General features: G+C 53.9%; 1 protein-coding gene across 1 annotated transcript in view; it reads right to left on the minus strand.

Moving 5' to 3' along the window:
* Positions 1-224: 224 nt before the first annotated feature.
* MAN1C1 (mannosidase alpha class 1C member 1) overlaps positions 225-18326 on the minus strand; it is a 151575-nt gene continuing 133473 nt past the window's right edge. Inside the window, exons 8-12 of the mRNA XM_027519995.1 lie at positions 13197-13312; positions 5599-5818; positions 2913-3085; positions 1719-1834; positions 225-982 (exon numbers count right to left, since the gene is read on the minus strand). Of these exons, the coding sequence (XP_027375796.1) occupies positions 862-982; positions 1719-1834; positions 2913-3085; positions 5599-5818; positions 13197-13312 (746 nt within the window). The 3' untranslated portion in view covers positions 225-861. The remainder of the gene's footprint in view (positions 983-1718; positions 1835-2912; positions 3086-5598; positions 5819-13196; positions 13313-18326) is intronic.

Here is an 18326-nt window from a genome sequence, read left to right on the forward strand (position 1 = left end):
CTTCCAAGCCACTATGTTTAACTTCATGTATAAATATCCAATCCCATTGAAAAGGTTGGCCTCACCCTTGCTGAGTATCTTAGGACCAATGTAAGGGAAGGTAACAGAAGTTGGCATCTTTACTAAATTATACCTTAAATCAACTGCTGGTTGATTTTTCTTTCTGATGATAACATTGCCGTGGTTTCCCCAGGAGTCACTGATGTGCAATGAACCCAATTGTATTTCTTATTCAATAAACTCTTTTATTGTAACTTTACAGATTTTTCCATTACAGTAATGAAAACAGGACTAGTGATTCATAACTGGCCCAAATCAAAGGGGAACTCTACCTCAAATTATAAGGTGAATGACACATAATGAACATATAGTAAATGTTGGGCAAAAGGAATTCAAAATACAGAAAATGGGGTCAAGATTTTGTGTGTGTGAGTGCAAACACTTTAAGGTTGGGTTTATCAGGATGATAGCATTTTTGAAAGCACATGAGTTTGGAAACTATATTTATAATCTGTGATAAAACACAACTGTAGAGAAAAGGCAAAATCAAGCAAAACCCAATAAACCGCCTAAACGAAAGGAAGTAAATCGAATCCACGGGGCTGCAACGCAAACCTCTGGTGCTTTGGCCCTGGAACGGCGAGAGAGCAGGTGTCACAGAATTTCTCCGTGGAAAGGAATGTCTGGGCCTGGTGTGACATCTCTGCGTCTCCAAGTCCTGTCTCCTCACAGAGGAAAAGAAGTTGCTCGTCCGACACATTGGCTGGGTCTGCCGGGCAGGGGCCCATGTTCCCAATCCGTTTGAGAAAACCCCCAAATCCAGAAGAGGTGACCGGGGAGCAGCAGGGGTCCGGGTGGGCGTCAGCCCCCGCCCCGGCCAGAGCTGTCTGAGTGGTTCACGGGGAGCGGGTGGGCCTCTGTGTTGAACACCCAGTCTTCCAGGGAGAGCATGTCATCTTCAGAGAACAGAAGATAGAGATACCTGTGCACAGCGGGGAGGGAGCAAGACAGCCTGTCAGTGCCCCAGGGAAGGGGGATCTACTGGGAACAGAGCTCAGAGCCTGGGGTGGGGGCGGCCTCTGGGACAGGCCTGTGCCCAAGGGGGCAGAGAGGTCGCAGACCCTGAGTTCGTCCAGAGGGCCCAGCCCTGGGAAGGAGCTGTGGACGCCGGGGGGCACATCGAGCTTCAGGCCAGATGGAGCTGCTTCATCCTGCCTCTGCCCCCAGCCCCCACTCTGCACCTCCCCCAAAACCAGCTTCCCCTAACGGAAGGAGCAGACCGTTCCCATCCATCCTGAAGGGCTAAAGCACAAGGGACCTACTTGAGGAAACCGTGAGGAGATAGAGGCCAACTTCCACCCTGGAGAGGAGAGGACGGCGCAGCAGCTGAACTGCTGTGGGGACGGTACCAACGCCATCATGGTGATTACTCTGCCCGTTTTACACAGAACTTAAGTAACAGGCTGAAGAAGTTCACTTCTCACACAGCTAATGCTCAGGTGCGTGGAGTCTGGCCCACCTCACTCTGCGTGGAGAAACTGGCCTGGCCCAGGGCCCCCACCCCGAGTGGGATAACCTCCTGGTTCCCAAGCTCCCATCCCTTTTGGGCGCCCTCTTGGGATGGCAGAACCTGACTGATGGTGATGGTGGAGCCTGCCCCTCCTGCCTGCTTCCCTGCCTGCCTTCTGGAAAGAACACGGGCCAAGCCCCCAACTCACTTTAGAGTCTCTGCCAGGAAGAATGTCTGCTGCCTGTTGTCGTGGTTGGGAACCTTACTGTATACATCCTGGATCCCGGAGAACCCAGCTTCCGTCCGACAGTATTTCTCCAAGGCCTGAAGGAATGGAAGGCAGACATGATGTGGGGAGAGGAGAGGTCTCCCCAAGACCCACGCCTGCCCAGCTCTTTAACAGGTATGCGCCCCCTGCTTCGGCTGGCGACTCCAGCGTTGGTGGGGGCAGCAGGCCAAACTCCTCTCCAGGGTTCAGCCACCCTACATGAGCAGGCTCCCTGAGCCCTGCCTGAGCTCTTCACCTGGTGGGAACTCACAGGAAGCTTTTCTGCCTCTTGGGGAACTAGACTGGCCTGGCAGACTCCCTCACGGTGGCAGACAGAGGGCAGGGAAGGGGCGGGTGATGTTCCTGGCCTGCAATGTGGGGATTGGACATGGCTCGCCCCAGGGATTCCCTGTAGATATGTGGTCCTTGGGCCAGACTGTGTCCGCCTTCTGCACAGAAATGCAATTTTTACCCACTTAGCATCTATGGGTGGGGCCCAGGGGGACAAAACAAGTGACCTTCAATGGTCAAGAACTAGGGTTCTCAGAAAAGGAGGGGGACTCTGGCCAGTGCAGTGTGTCCGTGAGTCTGAGCAGGCCCTGACCCCTGGCAGAACATGTGCTCTGGGTGGTCTGGGCCCCCCAGGGCAGTGGGCCAGGGCAGAACAACAGAGGGAGCTCTGCATCCATCCAGGAATCTTCTGGAGTCCCCACCCCTGCCTCTGACACCTGCCCCAAAGAAGGGAAGGATTGGAGGAGCAGAAACCAGAGAGGGGGAGTCCAGGGCTGGGCTGGTTTAGGGAGAGGAGGCAGGTGAGCTGGCAGCCTGCTCCCATTTGAGAGGAGCGATCGACAGCCACCCGCCCAGGCTTCAGGGTCAGAAGGCGGTGACCCTGTGCACGCTGGGCCGCCTCTGGCTGCCGCCCTGCGTTCGCCCCTCCAAGTTGCTGACACTAGTGGGCACTCAACCCTCTTCACAAGCTTGGGGCCTGCTTCTGCCCAGCTGGGGACTCTTGGCCCTGCAACTCAACCTTGACCCTTTGCACTCTCAGCCTTAGCCAGGTGCCAGCCTGGCTGGCCCTTCCTCTGGGCTTTGGACCCTGTCTGGGAGTGGCCAGCGGCCCCCGCCACTCACCATCACCGCTTCCCAGCCCCACTCCCTGTAGATGGGGTCGTGGGTCTGCCGCCATAGGTACATGTAGCTCTCCACCACCTCCGGCCGCAGGATGTAGTAGCTCTCGCTCGTCTGCGTGGCCACAGCCTCTCTGCCCGAGTTAAACCAGAAGGCCTCGGGCCCCAGTTTGGTATCTGTGGGGAAATGACCAACCAGGGAGCCTGGGTCAGACCTCCCATCTCCTTGCTCTTCAGGACCCTGCTGCCCTAGGACAGATGGAAACCTCTGGAAGCCCTGGCCGGGACTGGTTGGTGATGGATTGGCATGGGCTGGCCTGTCTGATTTGCCCGATAAGCTGCCTGGCAGAGGTATAGCTCCCCTCCTGGCCCAAGCTGGCCAAAGCAAGACCCTAAGGCCTCGAAACGCTGGCAGTTTTAGACCCTGAGAATCCAGACGAACGTCCCAGCAGTTCAGGGAGACAAAGGTTTGGGTGGTGTGCCCCTCACTGTGTATTTGAGACCTTAGTCCTGCTAAGATGTTAACCGGAGCTCAGCCAAGAAAGGGCTTTAAGCGCATTTGGGGAACAGTGGGTTAAACCCAAGGAAAAGTCTCTTGTCTGTGACCCTTCTTTAACTTGCTGATGCAATGACGCTTCTCCATTGCCTGCCCCCCACTCCCCAGCCCACCCCACCTTCCCTGGGAACCTCTTCTGACGCTTTCCTGAACCGCCTTTCCAGAGCTGACAGTTTGGGAGACTGCTGAGGTGGAGACAGGGAAGATTTGCCCAGAAGGCACACACAGGCAGAGGGAGCCAAATAAAGAAGGCCTGCTGAGCTCTGGGTTTTGCTGTCCTTGTCCGTTTTTGGTCAGTTTGCTGGGGTTCCCACTTTCTTATAACCACCACTGCAGCTATCACGGATGAGTTTAAAGGCTGGGCTGGGTGCTTTACATCCATTTATTTCAATTCTTAAAATAAATGTTGCTTTGGTTAAGGCAGATATTATCTGCCTCTCAGGCATGTGGAAACTGAGGATCAGAGAGGCTATGTGATTTGTCCCAGGTAACACAGCAAGCTGTGGCTGCGCTGGGGTGTGACCCTGGGTCCGTCTGATGCCCTTTCCCCAGGCCATCCTTTCTCTTTCTCTTCTGGGTCCAACATCTAGGGGATGTAGGTCAGATCGTCTTTCCTTTAATGCCTGCCCATCTGGTCCAGTCAGCGGAGGGCCCAGCTCTGGTCCTAACGTGGCCCTCCCCACCTCCCCTGAGGGCTCAGGACCCCTAGACGCTCTGGGCTGCTTTTTCTCAGGGACAGATTGGAGCTTTGTAGGACATCCTACTCATTCATATGGAGGGCTTCACGGAAGGCGAGTTAGGCAGACCCTGGCCCCTTCAATCCTCTCAAGTGGCGGAGCCGCTCGTGGCCATCAGAACCCAGCCGTTTCGCCAGGCTGCTAACGGGGCGAGGGTGAGAGTGGCCGTGGCAGCCATCCGTGGCGGAGCCAGGCTGGCTGCAACAACATGCTCTGTTAAGCGGACTTTTACGGTCTGGGCTGATTGTCCCCAACAAATAGCAAGCTTTTTATCATTGCTGAGATTTCCTGTTTGTTTATGGTGCTGGCAGAGACAGCTCTTTGAAGAGAGCTGAAGACCAGTTTTAAGGACCCACTGCGAATCGCTGGCCTCCTGAATACAGCTCCAGGAGCTATGGATTCCACTGTTGCGCTCACAGACTCATCTTCAGTGGACCGTTAACAAACGCCTCCCACAATGCTGGCTGAAGGTGCAGGCTGAGTACTTCCCATGGGGCCTAGGAGACCTGTGTTATGTTCCCATTGAACAGATGAGAAAACAGAGGCCACCAGCTGGGTGAGTGGCAGAGTGGTACTCAAGCCAGCAATTTTTTTTTTTCACTGCAAATCTTGCGTGGGTCCTCTCCTCCAACCAAGGCTGGGATTACAACTCAGAGCAGTGGGCCCCTTTTGGGGTCCCGGGGTGGGGTGGCCTGGGGCTTTTTCTGAGGGGCACTGTTTAGAGAGGCAGCAGACAAGGTGGGGCTGGGCATCAGAAGACCTGGGCTCCAGCCCCACTGAGCTACTCAGGTGCAGTGTGGCTTTGGCTTAGCCACCGTTTCCCCACCTGTAAAATGAGGAGGTGGGTTCATGATCATTAACGGCGGCTTCTGAGTCTAACGTTTGGCAGTTCTGCCGTGAGGGCTGGCGGGGATGGTGCAGAAGCTCTTGAGCTTCCCGGGGGGTCTTGGATCAGAAAGTGATTATGGGGGTGGTGCCAGGAGGTGGTAAGACCCTCTAAATAGGAGGATTCCAGGGAGGAAAGACAGGGTACGTTGCAAGGTAGGGGCTCAGGGAGAAGGAATTTGCTAGGCTCAGGAAGCAAACGTTTCCAGCTCTGTGCCCCTCATGTGGGAGCCTGGCTGGGTCACCTCTGAGCCTCAGTTTCCTCATCTGTGCTGTGAGGGTCAGCAATGGGTGTCGAGTGTTGAATGATACCCAGCACAGGCAAAGTGCTTAACACAACACCGTGTTCCCTGTAACTGAGGACAGTTTGGGTGCGTGGCTAGCACACCCCTCATTCAAATTCTGCGTAACCCCCAAGGCAAGGCATCGCTAAGTCCACGTGTTCCTTCACTCACTGCCGCTCTGCTGGTCTTTCCAGTCTCTCCTGCTGCCCCTTCCCCTTGCAGGGTTACCTGAGCGGGCGTACGACTCGTGGCACGTCTTGGTGATCTGGGCTGCGAGCTCTCGGTAGTGGGCCCTCTTTTCTTCCTTGGCATCCTCAGCGCCGAGGGCGATCATGCCCCCAGAGAAACAGGCCAGGTGCCCCATCTTGTGGTCCAGGATCCCCCCTCGCCACTCGGCGATGTAGGTCAGCCCCCCGGGAGAGACATTCACCAAGTGGGTCTCTATCGCCTGGGAGCAAGGTGGGAATTGGGGCAGGGAGGGAGGGCAAGAGGGGCACAGAGAAGGGAAGGGGGGGATGGAAAGTGAACATTCTGGAGATGCAGCACACGCAAGTCCTCCATCCCAGACAAAGGGGGCCTGCTGACCTTGGCTTGGGGTGGTCCCAGGCGGGGCTGGCAAGAGTTTCTGCCACTCACCCAGCTGAGGCCTGCTGCTTGCTGGGGCGGGGTGGGGGGCTTTGACCACAAGGCAGCTTCCCCAGGGTGAATCTCTTAATCAGATTTTTAAAAATCCTTTACGTTCAAACATTTTTAGAAAAAAATCTTTAAAAATTATTATCGTTCTCCATTATATCCTGTCTCCCACATTGCAGGCGGATTCTTTACCAGCTGAGCCACAAGGGAAGCCCATATCTCTGTTAAGGAATCTTAACCTGAAGCCTGGATGGCCTGCGGGTGGGTTCGAGTGGGTCCAGAGTTCCCCTAATGTTGTATGTGACACTTTAGAGCATTTTCAAGGGAAGAGGATCAGTTATATTTGATCAGATTCTCAAAAGGGACCACAGACCATAAGAGCTACCCACTACAAGCCCTTATCAGAGGCTTCCTCACTTAATGCCCATAATAAGCCAGGCACAGCGGTCGAGTGGCTTGTCCCAGGTCTCCCACCACACCAGGATCAGGACAAGGACGCCCACATGCCCACATCTGATTCCTTCCATGACCTGACAGCTGCTCCTCTTGGTGACAAGAGGCGTTCAGAGTCCCTCCCTCCTCCCCCAAGAGGTGATGCTGTTGGGGAAAGACTCCCAGGATATTGGGTGGGGGGTGTAGGTGTCAGGCCATCACACCCCTGACTTCCTGCAATTAGTCCCTGGGAATCCAGGAGCCCTGGAGACAGAGGTGATGGTGGCAGCCACCCAAACAGCACAGGGCTGCACTCAATGGGTCCCCTCTGCTCTATTCTCTGGGGTGGGATGTGGGGGTCTCTGTACTCTGTAAGTAGCACACGTGCCTGCATCTTGGGCCTCTGTAATGCCCTCCCATGGTTTCCAGGCGCCCTCAGACAAAAGTCCAGTAGGGCCTCAGACTCCGTGATCTGCACCCTGAGGTTTAACCCAACGCCAGGGACATGGCTCCCAGGTGTAGACTCTGGGTCAAACCGCACGTCCACCAGCCCCAAGCTGTGTGACATTGGGCAGGTTCTCTGTTCTCTCTGTGCCTCAACTTCCTCATGTATAAAACCAGGGTGAGAGCACGAGTCACTTCACAGGGTTATGAGGGTCCAATGTGATGTGTCTGTGGAGCTTAGCATGTTTCTTTGTGCAGAGAGGCCTTAATAAAGAGGCCTCTGGCAACTTGCTACCTCCAGCTCTGCTGCTTCCTTGGTGAGAATACCCCCGTCGAAACCACGGCGGCCCCATCACTCTATGACCCTGTTATCTCTCTATGCAGTTCTGGCCCCACGTGCCTGCTCCTGTTTGTATATGATTTATGGGATATCTGCTTCCATCCCAGGACCCTGAGTGCCAGGTGATGGCAGAAGCCACCATCGTCAACCACCAGCCAGTGGCTGGCACTGGGGAGGTGCTCAGACAACATTTGTTCCTTGATCTGTTTTTCCTTGCCAGAAAAAGCAGAGAGGCTGGCAATTATGACTCCTCTCCAGTCTGCCCTCCAGCCTCCCCCACTCCCTCCCATCCTCCCCCTCCCTGGCCCTGGCCACACCTGTGCCCCTTCCCAGCCCCCAGGACAATTTGTGAGCGCCCTCAGTGCCAGCGCTGTGCTCCATGCAGGGGATACAGCCCAGAAGATGGGCCTGGGCCCCAGGGAGCTCACCGGTGGGCACAGAGGCTTCCCAACAAAAGCAAATACGCCTGAGAATCATGACTTGTGATCAACATTTGAATAAAACAAGTTAAGGGGATGAGACAGAAAAAAGCTTGGGGAGGGGGGTGGTCCTACGCTGCAGAGCGAGGTCAGAGATGGTTTCAACGCTGGTGACCCCCACTGAGACCTTTTTTTCCTGCCTCGGGCTTTGTTGCAACTGCTGTTTCCCCCCTAAGCTCCAGCCCCAACTTGCTACCTCCACCTCTGCCGCTTCCTTGGTGAGACCACAGCGGCCCCGTTACTCTACGACCCTGTTATCTCTCTATGCGGTGCTGGCCCCACGTGCCTGCTCCTATTTGTATATGTTTCTTTGGGACATCTGCCTCCATCCCAGGACTCTGAGTGCCGGGTGATGGCAGAAGCCACCACCATCAACCACCAGCCAGTGGCTGGCACAGGGGAGGTGCTCAGACAACATTTGTTCCTTGATCTGTTTTTCTTTTGCCCTCGGCTGTCAGGCCCAGGCTGGTGGGCTGGCACCAGGACCCTCGATGAGCAGCAGATGGGGACGCTTTGATGATGTGACTGATGTGCCAGGGCACTGCTCTCCTTGGGAGGAGCATTGGAGTGACCTGCAGGGCTGCGGGGCCCTGACCCGGCAGAGCTGGGTCCAGCGCAGCTGCTCTGCGGCACTAAGCATGTTGGAGCGGGGAGGGGTGGCAGGGCTAGTCCTGAGTGCAGATCCCTGGTTCAGTTACCCACTGTCAACAATTGGGAGAGAACCCAGACATCGAGGGAGATCCTAGGAAGCTTCGCACTGCAGCTGGAAATCGGTACCTTTAAGACTGTCTCCCATCAGTTAACTTCTCTTTGGGGTTAATGGGGCTTCCCTGGTGGCTCAGAGGGTGAAGAATCTGCCTGCAATGTGGGAGACCTGGGATCGATCCCTGGATTGTGAAAATCCCCTGGAGAAGGGAATAGTTATCCACTCCAGTATTCTGGCCTGGAGAACTTCATGGACAGAGGAGCCTGGCAGGCTACAGTCTGTGGGATCATAAAGAGTCGGACATGATGGAGAGACTAACACTTTCACTTTCAGCACGCTATGTAAGTGTGGTAAAGAGTGAAAAGATAGGCTGGTCTCTCTCTGAGGATACAACTGAGACAAGCAAGTGTAAAGGTGAAAAAGCAAACCCCAAAGCTTTCTAAAACCCTAAGCAAGACAAGAGACAGCACAGTCTGGCAAATGACCAGTAGAAAGGCTAAAATCACAGCAAGAGACAGAGCGGAGAGCTGAGTTTGAACCCCAGCTCTGCAGTTTGAGAGTTGCATGACTTTGGGCAAATTGCTTTACTTTTCTGAAGACTCTCTTTCATCTTCTGTAAAATGGGAACAATACTTCCTGGATGGTTACGAAGCCGTTCAAAGACTCTGGCTAAGCACTGGCACTGACGGTTCCTTCCTTTGCCTCCTAGAGGGCACCCTATCTGCACCCTCCTGAGGGGGCTGTCAGACCAGCCAGGATCCTCTGTGATTTGGCAGCTGCTAAGTGGAGGATCTGGAGTCAGTGAGACCTGCGTTTGAGCTCTGGCTGTGACACTTGCTGCTGGGGGCCTTGGGCCTTTCTCTTTAATTAATTTATTTTTTAATTGAAGGATAACTGCTTTACAGAATTTTGTTGTTTTCTGCCAAATATCAACATGAATCAGCCATAGGTATACATATGTGCCATCCCTCTTGAACCTCCCATCTCCCTCCCCTCTAGGTCGTTACAGAGCCCCTGTTTGAGTACCCTGAGTCATACAGCAAATTCCCATTGGCTATCTATTTTACATATGGTAATATAAAGTAATGCTCAAATTTTGAGCCAGCAAAATTGAGCTAGCAAAGTAAAATTTTGCTAAGTAAAATAAAATTTAATTTGGTAAAAAAGTAAAATTTAGAAAAAAATTGAGCTAGCAAAGTAATGCTCAAAATTCTCCAAGCCAGGCTTCAACAGTATGTGAACTGTGAAATTCCAGATGTTCAAGCTGGATTTAGAAAAGGCAGAGGAACCAGAGATCAAATTGCCAACATTCACTGGATCTTTGAAGATGCAAGAGAGTTGCAGAAAAACATCTATTTCTGCTTTATTGACTATGCCAAAGCCTTTGACTGTGTGGATCACAACAAACTGGAAAATTCTGTAAGAGATGGGCATTACCAGACCACCTGACCTGCCTCTTGGGAAATCCATATGCAGGTCAGGAAGCAACAGTTAGAACTGCACATGGAACAACAGACTGGTTCCAAATAGGAAAAGGAGGACGTCAAGGCTGTATATTGTCACCCTGCTTATTTAACTTACATGCAGAGTACATCATGAGAAACGCTGGGCTGGAAGAAGCACAAGCTGGAATCAAGATTTCTGGGAGAAATATCAATAACCTCAGATGTGCAGATGACACCACACTTATGGCAGAAGGCGAAGAACTAAAGAGCCTCTTGATGAAAGTGAAAGAGAAGAGTGAAAAAGTTGGCCTAAACATTCAGAAAACTAAGATCATGGCATCTGGTCCCATCACTTCATGGCAAATAGATGGGGAAACAGTGGAAACAGTGGCAGACTATTTTTTTGGGCTCCAAAATCACTGCAGATGGTGACTGCCACCATGAAATTAAAAGACGCTTGCTCTTTGGAAGGAAAGTTATGACCATCCTAGACAGCATATTAAAAATCAGAGACATTACTTTGTCAACAAAGGTCCATCTAGTCAAAACTATGGTTTTTCTAGTAGTTATGTATGGACGTGAGAGTTGGATTATAAAGAAGTCTGAGCGTTGAAGAATTGATGCTTTTGAACTGTGGTGTTGGAGAAGACTCTTGAGAGTCCCTTGGACTGCAAGGAGATCCAACCAGCCCATCCTAAAGGAGATCAGTCCTGAATATTCACTGGAACGACTGATGCTGAAGCTGAAACTCCAATACTTTGGCCACCGGATGCGAAGAACTGACTCATTTGAAAAGACCCTGATGTTGGGAAAGATTGAAGGCAGGAGAAGGGGACAATAGAGGATGAGATGGTTGGATGGCATCACCGACTCGATGGACATGAGTTTGAGTAGGCTCTGGGAGTTGGTGATAGACAGGGAAGCCTGGTATGCTGCAGTCCATGGGGTCGCAAAGAGTCAGACACGACTGACCGAACTGAACGTTACTCTTCCCATACATTTCACCCTCTCCTTCCTCCTCCAGACCTTGTGCCTTTCTAAGCCTGTTTCATCACCTGTAAGAAGGGCACTAAATAAGGTCAGGCACCCAGCACAGCTGCCTGGAGGAGACCACAAGGACAGAAACTCCCTGCTCTTCCTGTTGTGCCTCCTCTTGACCCCCAGGGGTGTTCCTGCCCGCCTGTCTGAACCCCCGCCCCCCATGCCCACCCTAGCAGGAAATTGGTCTGACCTACACGTTGGAGGCCCTGAGGCAGCTTTCACAGTGGTCGCCTGGGCCCCAACCCAGAGGCTGTAAAGTAACCTTGTTGGGGTGCAGCCTGGGCACCGGGATTTTGCAGCTCCCCAGGTGATTTTTAACATGCCAACAAGGTTGACAACCACCAGAATATTCTTCAAAGCCCCAAACTCGCCAGAGGCCCAGCCTTTACCTGGGGTCAGAGACATTGCAGGCTCTTCATTGGGGAGATCAAATGCCAGAGCAAAGCTGAGTTCTCTCCTGTTCAATCAAGTGTTTCTATAAAGCGCCCCGTTTGCTTAAATAATTCATGGCCATTTCTTCCCTTGAAGCCTCAGCTACAGTGTGCCCTGAGGGCTGGGAACCAGGCTGCTCGTTAACTTTTCTGTTTATTCTGCAAGGAAGGCAGAAAGGGCCTCCCCCGGCAGCACCGCTGGGCCCGACCGCTAGTCCTTGACAGACGCTGCAGGCTGCAGCTGCAGCTCAGCCCAGAAACTTGGAGTGGATGGGGCTGAGCCAGACAGAGCTGGGACTGGAGTCCCAGGACCTGCTTCATGACTGAGGTCTTGGCGCTGCGGAGCTGGGCAGGGGAAATTCATCACTGAGCCCACAGTTTTAAGGAGTCCACGGCTCTGGAGGGCTGTTCCAGTGTGTTTCCTTGAAGGACTACCATTCCTGGCCAGATTCAAGTGATCAGAGCGTAGTTAGATGTCATTCATCCATCCAGTTGCTGCTCACACCCATTCATCCACCTATATCCACCCACCCACCCATCCTTACATTCACCCATCCACCCATCCATCCACCCACTCACACACTTCTCCTCCCTGCCTTCCTCCCCACTTCCTTTTCTTCCATCCTTCCACCCACCTATCCACCCATTCAGTCATCCATCTGTATTTCCTTCCCACCCTCCCTCTGAGAGAGAAGCTGGGGAAGGCTAATTCTGTGGCCTTTGAGTTGACCAACAGGCAGGACCCAGCCACGTGAATGATATTCCAGGTAGGAAGGCAGCAGATACCAAAGCTCTGAGGTGGGAATGAGCCGGTGTGCCTGAGGGAGGCTGGGGACCAGAGCTCAGAGAGCAAGGGGGAGAGAGAGAGAGGTCAGGGTGACTGGCAGGCCCAGGTCAGGGACTGTGGGCAAAGGCGAGAAGTCTGGTTTGTTCCAAGTGCTGAGCAGCTGTGTGGGGAGGGACAAGCACTTACAACTATTCGGGCTGCGGTGGAAGAACTGACTTAGAGTGGGGAGGGGTGAGCAAGGAATCCAGTTAGCTTCGACCAAGGAGGGAGCAGAATAGATCCAACCTGCTCAATGTACTTCATGAGGAAACTGAGGCCCGGAGCCTGCCTTTTGTTTCGCTGGGCTCAAAGGTATCTTACCAGTGGGCTGCTGGGTTCCAACCCCCCTTGAGAATAGCCCAGGCTAACTGGCTGCCCATCAGTCCCACAGTCTCTGCCCCTTTGGCCCATCTGAGCCTAGCATCCTTGTTCACTCCATGCCACGTGAACAGACCAGCTGAGGGACAGTGGGGAGAGCCTGGCGGCTGGCTTTGGAGACCTGGTTTTAGCTGGAGTTCTGCCCGTTCTGTGCTGTGTGTCTTTGAGCCAGTGCCTTCTCCTCTCTGGGCCCACAGGATGGGGTGCCCCGCTGAGGGAGGCCCCTCTCAGCTTGGATGTGCTAATTACGTCCCCTCTGGTTCAGCTGGAAGATGTGAGGGTCTTGCTTTGGCAGCCTCCCTTGGGGGCCCCTGTGTTCTGGGTTCTGACACAGCAGGAGCACAGACCCTGCGTTTCTGAATCAGGCTGCCTGCTGCTTCCCCTGAGGCCCTGGACAAATGACTTCACCATCTTCAGCCTGGGTTCTGCATTTGTAAAACGAGGGGGCTGACATGACCCTGATTTCAAGGTGTTTGAGAAGAGTCACAGACAGGGTGTGCAGAGCGACAGGCTGGGGAGGGGACAGTCTCGGGGTTCCTTTGGGCCCGCTCGCTGTGGGGGGCACGGGTGGGCAGAGGTAGGTGGGGGCCAGGCTCCCAGCTCTCAGGGATCCTTGGGGAACTGGCGGCGAGTGACCAAACCGCCCATGCAGCGTCAGGCGCCTGTCTTACCTCCAAGGCTTCGTAGTACATATCTTTAGCTTCCATATCTGTCTTGGCTGACATCAGCCAGGACTTGATCAAATATTCATAAAAACTGTCCCCGAGTCCTCCAACCGAGACGTGGTCTGTGAGGGGAGAGAGGACAGGAATATTATCTCTACCGGCTGCCGGCAAGACTCACCCGGTAAGCTCGGTGGGGAGCGCGCATTAAATCCCCGGCCTCAGACACCCCAGCAGAACGGTTCAGGGGTGCTGGGAGAAAGGTGTGGCTTGCGACTGGGGGCCACCAGGGCCGCTTGAGCTCGATGGTCCCACACAAAAGTGCAGGGGCTCCTCTGGCTGCCATAAATCATGTCGTTTAGCAGGCAGAGGACGGCAGGGCTGCTGGTTATTAACTGTAAATGAGTTGCATTTCTTTAAAAAGATAATCTGGTGGCAGGGAGTTCAGGGATTTTTTATTACCCTGTGCCAAACATGGTAATTAATGTTGGGCAGGTTCATAAAAGGCCATGGGAAGGAGGAATGAGAGGCTTAATTTAGTTGGTCAGAGTGCAGAGCTATTCTGAAAAAGCCAGGTTTAAATGTAGCCAATTGGGATGAACGGAGTTCAAAGGAGCAGGGGGAGGGAAAACTGGGTTGGAGGACCCCTCCGTCCGCCCTGGGGGAGCAGGACCTCCAGGCGTGGCTGGACAAGCAGGTGCCCCATGCAGGGCAGCTCCGAGAGAGTGACAGCTTACAGAGGAGCACTTCAATAAAGAAGCAAGAGCTCACTTCACTCCCATTAACAGGCAACATCAAGGCATTCAGTAGATACAGCAAGGAGTGAACTGAGGTTCCTGGTTAAACAGGGAGACAGAGAGGAAGGAAAGGGGCTGGATGAAGCCAGGGCATGGGAAACGGGAAGAGGATTTTCATCTCCTCTGGAGAAAGAGGGGGCTGAAAGAGAGAAGGGAAGGAAGGGGATAGAGGCAAGAGAAAGAAACAGAGACTATGGCAACGGCTACCCTCTTTCGAGGGTCTACTGTGGGCTGGAAGCTTTGCTGTATTATGTGTAACAGTCTTCCTAAGAACCCTGTAGAGTAAGCACGACAAACCCCATTTCCCAGATGGGAAAACTGAGAGTGAGCCTAAATAGCTCAGCCACCAAGCCAGTAGAGCGCTCACTTTCTGCAGCTTCACACAGTCAACCAAGAGAAGGAGGCAAAGACTGAGAAACAAAGGACAGGTGTGAAGAGGGAGAGCCCAGAAATGGGAGGAAAAGACAGAACCAGGAGAGGGGGCTTATAGGAGGCCCCACGGTAAACCAGCCCTGCCAGCCCCCTCCAGCCCCTCCTTAAACAAATCCTGGTTCAGCAAGAGTTCAGGAAGGGGACAAGCACTTGGGAAAATGGGAACAGACCAGATAAAGCCTGGGGCTTAGGGAGGCATGGGAAGGGGCCAGCGTGGGCTGGACTTTGTTACCCGAAAAGACGGGACCAGCCTAGTGTCCCCCTCGGTCCCTCTCCCTGGGGAAGGACACAGCTGGACAAGCACAGAGGTGGGCAGGACTGTGCCAGGCCTGATAGATGGACGGTGTGTCCACAGCCCTGGCAGGAGACCCATGCAGAGCAGAGGTGGAGGGAGGCTAGAGGTTGGATTGGGTCAGCCTCCGCAGAAGGGGCTGTGGCTGGTGGCACACAGGAGGGGCATGGTCTGTGGCTGGTGGCTCACAGGAGGGGCGCGGTGACCTCCACGGCCATCTGCTGGGCCTGCCTCCTCTCTGCTGCCCCAAACGCTGCAGCCCGCCCCCACACACTCTGTCTCACCTGTGATGACCCCTCTGCCGGGAAGACCTTTCCCCCCTGGCATGGCTCAGGCCCTCTCCCTGCTTCGCTCCACCTAGAAAGGCTCTCCTCCGTGTCCCCACAGGGGGACCATGAGGAAGGAGGGAGATAAGGCAGCTGTGCCCTCTGGCCCGGTGCCCTCCTGAAGTAGGCGCTAGGTTGACAGCGGCCCCCCACCGTTGCTGGGTGCTGTATCGTCAGGACCTGTCTGTGGGTCTGCCTCCCCAGCTCGGCTGTGGGCTGTATGGGGAGGGACCATGGGAGATTCGCAGCTGTGCCCAATACCTCTACGGCACACAGCGGACGCCCCAGTGGGCCCTGAATGAGAGAAAGGTGAGCAGATTTGGGCCGTGCTGGGAAGGACCTTGAAAGCCACGCCAGCGAGGCTGGACTTCATCATGTGACTGCAGAGCGTGGTGAGTGACGAGGTCCAGGGCTTCACCTGGCAGGTGTGTGTGGGAGAGGGGAGCCAGGTCAGCAGGTGTCCCACAGTTGTTTGAGACCGGACCCCCCACCTTGGGGTGCGCGTAGAGTTTCACAGGGCCTCGGCTGCAGTGCACAGTTCTCATCTGGAGGTCCTGCCACTTTCTAGCCTGTGTGTGTGATGTGTGTGACGTGTGTGTGGGGGGGGCGATGTGTGTGTGTGATGTGTGATGTGTGTGTAATGTGTGTGGGTGATGTGTGTGTGTGTGGTGTCTTCCCACACCAAGGGGCACAGGGGAAAAGTACAGGAGTGGGAATTAGAAACATTAGCTCAGGACAAGTCAGACCCCTGCCCTGGGGGGCCTCCGTCTCCTGATTTGTCAAATGCAGATGGGAGCAAGAGTTTGTGTGCTTGAGTGGAGCTGGATTCTTCTGCTTCCTGACCGTGTCAACAACACTCCCATCACACTCGGCAGCAGGAGGCGGCCACCCTACATGCCTGGGAATCGCCGGCAGGAAAGTAGCGTGAAGCTGGGGAGGCGGCCAGGCTGCAGCTGGCGGGCCGCTTACGCTCCTACGCTGCCTACGGGGGAGAATCTGGGCTCGCCACGTCCCTCTCACCAAGGACGGTGTGGGATTCAGGCAGTGGACAAGGCAGCCAAGCTACTCCAGGGGCCAAGCCGGAGGGCTGGCAGCTCTTCAAGCTCTGCTGGGGCCGGTCTCATCTTGGTGCTTGGTGCCAGCAGCAGCCTGGTGGACTTATCCTGGCTACGACGTCCTAGGGGCTGGAGGGTCTCGGCCTCTCACTACCCTGACATCCAGCTTCAGGCAGGAGTGGGGACTGGGCAAGAGCATGGGTCTGGGCTGGGAGGTAGCCTCAGTTAGTTCTTCGCCTCCTGAAGCTGCAATGTCTGTGGCTGCAAGTGGGCTACACAGAGGATTCAAGGAGAGATAAGAACGTGAACTTGGCTTATGCAAGATGGGAATGGTATCACCTGCTGGAAAATCACACAGTCATCCAGAAAACAAAACCAAACGAACCCAGTGAAAACCACAGAAAACCCGAGATGACCCCCGGCACCAAAGCCAGGGGAGGAGGAAGGCAGGCGCCCAGAGGAGCAGGGCTTTCTTTATAACCTTCCCTCTGCAATCCAGTGGGCCTTGGCTTCATATTTTATTAATAGGAAACATTTTTCCATATGTGACTGAGTCTGCCCAGCCCTGTGACCCTGGGTGCAGCCTGCAAAGAAAATTATGCTTCTCAGCAGGGCGGGGGAAGGCACGGAGGCTCCCCTGTAATTTGCCAAGGTGGCCCTTCAGGTTGGGAAGCCATGCCCCTCGCCCCCTGGTAATGGGTTTTGCCGCATTGTCCTGGAGCAGCTAGGGCCGGCAGCTGCACAGTTTATCTCTTCACCCAGTCAGGCCTTGCAATTAAAGGCAGTAACAGTTATTGAACTGTCTCTTCCCGTGGCCATAATCTGTAATTCAAACCTTCATTTTCCCCTGGAACTTCTGAATTTGGTACTGTGTTTTGGTTATAAATACTTTGCGTTTCTCCAAGCAGTTTTTGCAGGAGGCTCCTTGGGAATGAGGTCATCACCAAGGAAAATTCCCGGGTCGAATTTTCTGGGCCTCCTGGACCAGCAGATCTTAGAGGCTCTGGCTTGGAAGGGCAGGCCTCTGCAGTTTCCTCACAGTATCCCTGCTGGCTGGCCAGCTGGCCCTCCAGGCCCTGCTTGTATACTTTTGGTGATGGGTGCTTATTACCCGTTAGGACAACCCATGCCATCTTTTTTTTTTTTTAAGTCTTTTTTTGAATTTATTACAATATCGCTTCTGTTTTATGTTTTGGTTTTTTGGCCTTGAGGCATGTGAGAGCTTAGCTCCCCACCAGGGATCCAACCCACACCCTCTGCATTGGAAGGCAATGTCTTAACAACTGGACGGCCAAGGAAATCACAACCCGTGTCATCCTTGGAGAATGAACTGAAATCTGTTTACTGCAGCTTTTGACCAGTGCTCCCACACCCTTCTGTAGTACACAAAGATCATATCTCTAGCTCTTCCATTTTGCGAGAGAGGAAACCAGGGCTGGAAAAGAAGTGACGTTCCCCCAGGGTGGGCAGGAATTAGACTCAGGTTTACCTTGTCCCTGAGCCTTTGCTGATGACATTACAACTGGGGTTGGAGGCAGGGAAAGGGGTAAGGGGGCAAAAAAAAAAGGTAAGGGTAAAGGGAAAGGGTCCTTGTCTGGGTAGAGGCAGTGGAGGTGGGGCTTCTGGGCGAGTCTTGGGAAGCCCTGAGAGGCAGGGCGCATGGAACCAATTTGCGCTGACTGTGACCACACGACTAGGGCCTTGGTCAAAAAAGGCAAGGCAGAGCCGGGCTTCCCGACAGCGGGGCAATGCTGGAGGCTGGGAGACTTCAACACTCCCCTGCCTGAGAGTTTCACAAACCCCATTCTGTTTCAGTAGGTGGAGCTGGGGGCTGTGAATGAGGCTCCAGAGGTGACCCACAACGGTTTGGTTGAAAAAAAAGCCTCTGAACATAAACAGCTGGAAATCCTAGCACCGATTCTTATAGGTGTAAGATATGAGTGAGGAACTCATGATTTTTATATTGCTGAATAGGCAGGATCTGCTTAAATGTTTTTTGAAGAAATTACAGTTGGAGGAAGGGAACCAGACGAAGCGGGGTGGGAGGGGATTGCATGGCTTTTCTTGGAGCCACATTTGGCGTAAACCTCTAACTGGAGCACTCTTGCAAGTTTGGGGGAGGATGAAGGAGGTTTCGGTGGGCATCAGGAGAGATGGAAGGCTGGGGATGGCTAGCACGTGGGTGATGCACAGGGCGGGCCTTGGTAATGAGCACTCCCCACGGCTCCTGGCAGGAG

The sequence above is a fragment of the Bos indicus x Bos taurus genome, chromosome 2 (genome assembly GCF_003369695.1).
Source record: "Bos indicus x Bos taurus breed Angus x Brahman F1 hybrid chromosome 2, Bos_hybrid_MaternalHap_v2.0, whole genome shotgun sequence".
NCBI lineage: Eukaryota > Metazoa > Chordata > Mammalia > Artiodactyla > Bovidae > Bos > Bos indicus x Bos taurus.